The sequence below is a fragment of the Cyprinodon tularosa genome, unplaced genomic scaffold, assembly GCF_016077235.1.
Source record: "Cyprinodon tularosa strain WSP-4 unplaced genomic scaffold, ASM1607723v1 ctg1342, whole genome shotgun sequence".
Taxonomy (NCBI): Eukaryota; Metazoa; Chordata; class Actinopteri; order Cyprinodontiformes; family Cyprinodontidae; genus Cyprinodon; species Cyprinodon tularosa.
The window spans coordinates 39,103-46,103 of record NW_024038161.1 but is presented as its reverse complement, the minus strand read 5'-3'; the positions used below and the strand labels follow the sequence as shown (position 1 = coordinate 46,103).

The 7,001-nt window shown below is 40.1% G+C and overlaps 1 protein-coding gene across 3 annotated transcripts in view; it reads right to left on the bottom strand.

Moving 5' to 3' along the window:
- Window positions 1-279: 279 nt before the first annotated feature.
- The window catches only part of LOC119778515 (NACHT, LRR and PYD domains-containing protein 12-like), a 41,126-nt gene continuing 34,404 nt past the window's right edge, over window positions 280-7,001 (bottom strand). For all 3 annotated transcript variants that reach the window (XM_038277777.1, XM_038277778.1, XM_038277779.1), the window contains exons 7-9: window positions 4,359-4,529; window positions 1,005-1,175; window positions 280-651 (exon numbers count right to left, since the gene is read on the bottom strand). In XM_038277777.1, coding sequence (XP_038133705.1) covers window positions 633-651; window positions 1,005-1,175; window positions 4,359-4,529 — 361 coding nt within the window. In that variant the 3' untranslated portion in view covers window positions 280-632. The remainder of the gene's footprint in view (window positions 652-1,004; window positions 1,176-4,358; window positions 4,530-7,001) is intronic.

Sequence of the window (7,001 nt, the reverse complement as noted above, 5' to 3'; positions counted from 1 at the left end):
CAATTTTATTCAGTTAATATCAATAGCACTAATTAACAACACTGCATCTCAATGCACTTTACAGAGATAATCTGATCTTACAATCAGATTGGTAAATTGTTTCTAAGGAAAACCAACTTATTTTTTCATTGACTTGCAGGACAGCATCTACATGTTCATCCACTTTCTGATATTTAAAACAGATTATTAGAGTCCAAACTATCAAAGTCAGTATCTTTGCAGAAAGCTAAGAAAAGATCCTCCAAATAACACCAAAATGAATGGTGAATGAAACACCAAAAAAACTGATAAATTGAGAACCAGAGCAAAGCAAAGATTTGTAGCAAACATCTGAAATAAACATTCATCATGAATACATCAGAATTTAACTTGATCATACATTTCTAAAATAAATAAGAGGAGAAACTATACACTATATGCCTTGGTCAGATACTTATTTTAACAAATAACTATAGCTATTAAATGCAGATTAATTTCATTTTTCTAAGGAGCTACAATAAGATATACCAATTATACCAGACATGAAGAAATAGGATTAGACTTCATCATTATGATCCTGTCGAAATCTTCGTGAACTTAAACTGCTGCTGCTTAAGTTCTGTGAATCATCAGAACAGCTTAGCTTCTTGTCTCTAAAGAGACACCCACAACCTGCAGAGAAAAAGAACAGTGGTATCACTTTATTAGCTGATGTTAGTGATGCAGCACATCCAGAATAAAGAGCAGCACGAAATTCAGTCCTGTTCAGGGCAGCTGTGGGCTGGAGACAGTCTCCTTTCACCATGAACTTGCACACCTGTGCACACTTTGGGCAACAGGTTAGTTTCCTTCACAGATTTCACATCATTCTATAGTGGAAACCAACTGTGTTCCATCAGGAAGCCTGTCACCATTGCTGTCTAACTGAGAAGCTGCAGCTTTACAGGAAACTAAGGACCTTGGCTCTGAAACCAACTGGGTTCAGTACCTTACAGCAACTTCACTCACTTTCACCATCTACTTACAGAATCTCCAGTCTGTAGTCTGGACGTGTTACAAGATCCTCCAGCTGTTGAACATCTGCCTTGTTGAGGTTATTTCCTAGCAGGCCCAGTTCTGTCAGATGGGAGGGGTTGGACTTCAGAGCTGAGCTCAGATAAGCACAGCTGATCTTTGACAACCTACAGCTGCAAATTCTGAACAAAGGAATAACAGATGAGCAGAAGCCTGCACGATGCCAGTTAAAACAGTTCAACAAAACAAGATGAAGAGCTCTCATTAAAGGACTACTTATCCATAAATTAAGCCTTGTTTTGTTGATAAACTATATCAAGGGATATCTTATAGTGCTGTTTCCATATCCTGTGCATTATTTTGACAATTAACGGCACGTTTTTGAAAGCTACTTTTGTATCCAGAAGCATCTGATTTTTCCTATTGGCTTTGCAAGGACGTGACCTCACCATGGGAGAACTGAGGTCAAAAGCTTCACCCTGGGCAGCTGTTCTCTGTGGTCTTACTCTTCCCCACATGTTGGTTAATTAAAGATTAACAAATCATAGAATAAGTTTCTTATAATCAAAAATCTAATTAAATAATTATTTTCATTATAGAAATTGTACAATAATTGAATAAATATGTTATGTTTGGTCCTTTCTTATATAATGGTTTGACATTAGTACATTTCATCATTCTGCTTCATTCTATCTCTATTCTCCCACTCTGCAGAATCTGTTAGTTCAATCTCTAACGTTCTGCTCTCTCTGCTTTTTCTCATAGTAGCTTCATCTGGTCTGTTCCTGTTTGGCTGTGACTCCATCCTGGAGAGAAATATCAGCTGTGCTGCTGCCATCAACACCTTTGTTTCTAGATGTTGGAGCTCTGCCTCTTTTCCAGTGTAGTCCTGTTTCTCTGACTGTGACTAACTGGATGTGCTCTCTTCATCCTCTGACATGGGAGCTGGCTCGGAGCTCGTCTGCCTGGCTGTGTGTTTCCTGGACGGGGCCGCCTGTGGAGCTGGTTGACAGTTGCCTTTTGTATCTATGCTTCTTTTTCTATGTCTGCTTCATTCTCCTTGAACCCCAGTGGGCCTCAGCAGATGGCCGCTCACACACTGAAAAAAAAATAGAGGTTGACAGAACTTACATTTTCTAGGCAACGTGATGCATTTGGTTTTTTTAGTTTTCCTTACTTAAATTCACTGTGGTTGAGTTTACAAAGATTTTTGAGTTCTGCCAACTTAGGTTTTTGGAGTGTTACATAGAAATTTTGAGTTCTACCAACTTAGGTTTTTGAGTTTCACCTTTAAGTTCTGAGTTCTATCAACTTTGTTTTATGAGTTTGACATATAGATTTTGAGTTCTACAAACTCAGATTTTGTAGTGTTATCTGCAAGTTGAGTTCTATCAACTCAGTTTTTTTAGTCCTACCAATCGTCTTCACTACCAATCATTCAACACACAAAAAATTATGTTAATACAACATTTTTATTGCTTCAAGCCAAACATTGCATAGATACAGTATAAAACCATGTTCAACAACATAATCTTAACTGCACAGATCAAAGTAACATGACACTGGACCAGAATGTTCTAGATTCGTAAGAGTGATGATGAGGGAAAAAACAGTAAGACACCATTTTAGTAAGAGGAAAACACACAGGTAATTTTTTGTGAAGTAAGTGTATTAACATATATGAAAAAATAACAGTTTTACAAATTTGGACGGCCTTCAGTTTGTTTTTTTCAATTGTAGTCTCTTTAAATTGGGTGCACCCTTTTAAAAAAAATAAAATGAAATAAAATGTCTTGTTTCCCAACGGAAAAAGAAAAAGGTTTTCCCTTTTTATCTCTGAGTTTTTCTTTTTAGTCCTACCACTCCGACAGGACGATGAATGCAAAAAAAGAAAGTCCTCTTCAGTCCAAATCCTTCTCTTCAATCCAAATCCAGATGTTCACACGGTTGGCTCGCCATCTCCATTTAAGGAGAGAATCCAGAATCCAGGGTATCCAAAAAACCCAGCCTGCATAGCACAACAGGGCTTAGTTAAATCCATTCACTTCTTGTTCTTAACTGTACAGTTTATATCTCTCCAAGTATGATAAATTTCAGTGTGTAATGTAACTTTTCTAACTCATTACGAATTAACTGCTGCATTACAGGGTTAACATATAAAATGTTAATGTCACTGTTTTTCTTGTAAAGCAAATAAAATCATGAAAGCAAAAAATCCACATGTAAATAATGTAAATAACAGTAAATACCCACATCGGATTAAGAAAGTAAAATAATGTAGTCTTGTAATATTCTGTGCCTGAGTGCAACAACACTGCACTACATAAAACAATTTAGAAATTTAATAAGTTATTACACTCAACTTAATGTCTCTTTTCATTTGTACAATGAAAATAACAGGCACACTCTTTTCTCTATGCATAAACACTCACCCGCACATGCGCGGCATAAACACGCACGCGCACACGCGCATTATACACGTGCACGTGCGCTGCTTTTCCTTTCATCAGAACGTGAAAAACATGTGAACTCATGCTTCAACTCGGTGGCAATACACCACAAGGGAATGCTAACTCACGGAGCTAACCGCTAACTGTCTGTACTTTGCAGCACTCACCGGGAAAACTGGTAAGGTCCCAGGGTCGTTCCTGCGTGGTTCTCCAGATGCATAAAATCACAATGTCCGCCAATCTTCTCAAACACGAGGGAAAAAGGCTGTGCCCTTGAAGAAAGGGATAGGAAACCCCGTACCGTAGTGGGCGTGTCCATGAACATAAGCAGTGCGCATGCCCATGAGTTTACAGTTGAGGGAACTCAAAAAATCTTGTATAGGCGATTTAAAACTCCTTGTTAAACCAACTTCTGAGAATTTGAGTTGGGCAAACGTGTATTTATTTGTTAGATGTCAAATTTATATTTCTGAGTCGGATTACAATACAATTGTGTGTTAGAACAACAATTGCCATTTACTTTTTTAACAGTGCACAGCCTGGTTCTGCTGGAGGTTTCTTCCTGTTCAAAGGGAGTTTTTCCTCTCCACTGACGCTACAAGCATGGTTAGATTGACGTGGTCCAGTTTTCTTTTTGCAGAGATTCCTGCCTTATGTGCCCAAGCTCTTCATTGCATTTTAAATAAACACTTTTAGAGATATCATGCTGTCTGTCTGTCTGTATACTGGGTTCTCTGTTATGAGCTCTGATGCAAATCTTATGAAATTGATGTAAACCCCTAAAATAAATGAATCAATAATTTTCATTTGAAGATAACAAAAACCTTCAGGTAAAAAGTCAGTAAAATATTAACAGTTTAGTATGAAAACATCTTTTACATCAGAAATATCAGCACAAAACTAAAACAGTCTTGCCTCAATATCTGTAGTTTGCAGAGGGGGTTCTCTAGAAAAATACAGAGGTCCTTCACTCCATCATCTGTAAAGTTGGTGTTGGTTAGGTCCAGTTCTGTCAAATGGGGGGGGTTGGTTTTCAAACAAAGGAGCAAAACACTGTAGATCTCTGTCAACCTGAAGTTAACAAATCTAAAAAAAAGAATAAAATGTGTAAGTCAATGCCAACAGAATGCAGATTAAAAGTTTTTTGTGAAGGATGCCGTCAAAATAGAGATTTTACATCTCAAGGGCAAATTTCTATAAAGTAACATCAGAATCTTCTGTATCCAATTCACTGGAGTCTCAGTTTTACTTACTTTCCCAGCAACTTTGTCAGATAGGAAGCATACTGCTGCTGCCTGTCATTATTCAGAATAAGGTTTGCTCTCTTTGGAGCCAAATAGATGCACTCTGTAGCAACATGAAGTTATGTTTAAAATATTGTGAGGTAGCCTTGCTGGTATTTAGTGTTGTAAACTGTAAATGGCCTGTGCTTATGTAGCACCTTTTTTCCTCGTCAGGAGACTTGAAGAAAGCGCTTTACACTACATTCAGTCATTCACCCATTCACACACACACTGATGGTGGCAAGCTACATTGTAGCCACAGCTGCCCTGGGGCTCACTGACAGAAGCGGGGCTGCCGTACACTGGCGCCACCGGGCCCTCTGACCACCATCAGTAGACAATGCAGGTGAAGTGTCTTGCCCAAGGACACAACGACAATGAAAGTCGAAGCCGGGGCTTGAACCGTCCATCCTTCGATTTCAGGGCAAACTCCTACATCCGATGCCACTGTCGCCCTGCTGTCTCTCTTGTTTGTGGGACAGGAACTTTGGGGTATAATTTGAGGTGCTCAGAGCTCGGCAGGAAACATAGGCCTTAATTTTGATAGGTATTTATGAACAGTAGCAAAGAATAGGTCAGTCCCCCCCCCCCCCCCCCCTCCCGGCCTGAAACTGGTGGTGAAGTGGAGATAGATGGAGTTGGTCAGTCTATAGACTGCTGGTAAGAGAGACAGTCTGCTAAGCTTTATGGGGAGATCCACTGGACTGCGTGAGCTGATACTAGAGCTTCACTTCCTGAAAGATGGAAGTCCAGCTTGGATAAGACAGGTTGAGAGAACCTGTCCATGATGAGCAAGCATGAAGTGACAGTGGAGAGGAAAAACTCCCCATTGGGAAGAAATCTCTGGCAGAACCAGGCTCAACATGGATGTCTTCTGCCGGATCGGTTGAAATGAGACAGGGAACGCAGTAAGAGTCCAGGAGGAATGACGCTCTGATGAATTTTTATTCACGATGGTGGAGGAGGGGCTGGAGGGGGGTGGAAACGGGGTCATCAGAATGACGTCACAACGCATCCACTGCCTGCACACAGGAGCAGACGGAGCGGATGGGAGGCCTTTTAAGTTAAGATGAACTTTGGATGCTGATTGGCAGTTGCAGGTGGATGAAGGAGAGCAATCCGTTTCTTCAGTTGAACTTCTGCCTAGGCTCCATTTTGATAATAATTTGTTCATTGTACAGAACTAAACTATGAGTTTCATTCAGGCCTGAGCTTTAGTTCATGTACAGTGGGAGACTGTTTCCATAAATAATTGCCACACAGTCTGGGAGCCCTGGTATTTATTCTCACTGTTTATGAGATAGTGTTGGACAATTTTTTTCAGATTTTATTGTCTTTGCACTGTAACAAGTACAGAGCAATCAAATTAACTCTGCATTTAACCCATCACCTTGGGGAGCAGTGGGCTGCCATTGTACGGTACCACGGGTAGTGTGGGGTCTTTGCTCAGAGACCCAAAGTGGCAGTCAGTGGGAGCGGGGTTTGAACTCAGAACCAAAGGAAACCACTAGGCCGCCACTCCCTAATCCAAAATATCTGAATTGATGACTCATTTTCAGGATCCAATGCATCAGCACAGATACGCCTTTGAGTTGTGTAAGCTGTATTTTTTTGTAGACAATGCCATTCTTAGCCTGCTACACCACAATTCTGACCCATCATTTCATTTAACAGAGGTTATGAAATTTGTGGTGTGACCATTGCTATCAAAAAACCTAGGAGCAGAAGTTTATGCCCAGTTCAGAGGGGATCATATCCCAATGTCAATCCACAGGGAGATCAAAAAAGTAACTTCTTCTTCTAGCATGTAGATACTGGATGACCGTTTAAGCTCAGGTGGTCATGTCTACTCACATTACCAGCAAATTCTGTATCATTATTTTTTTTTTGTTCAGACTTAGGTTGTTTAATGTTATCAAAGCAATGATGAGCATCACCAGGTCTGGGATGAGGTGTAGTTTTAGAGTCCCTCCGCACAGCAGCAGCTGGAAGTATTAAGACTTTAAATTTCACCCTTTATCCCAAATGACATGGAAACTGGCACAGAGCATGTATGCTAGAACTGATTCAGTTCAAATTTAGTTTGTTTGGGAAAATTGTTCAGGATAAGCATCCAGTCATTGACTTGTAAAACAAGCTCCTGCTAGATGAGCCTACAGAGAGGATTTACTCTTGCATATTGTCAATGACTCTTCAGCAATCCCTTTCTATCTAAGGAAAACCAGCTGATTGCATCGACTCATTGACTCTCCAGCAATCCCTCACACTAAGCATG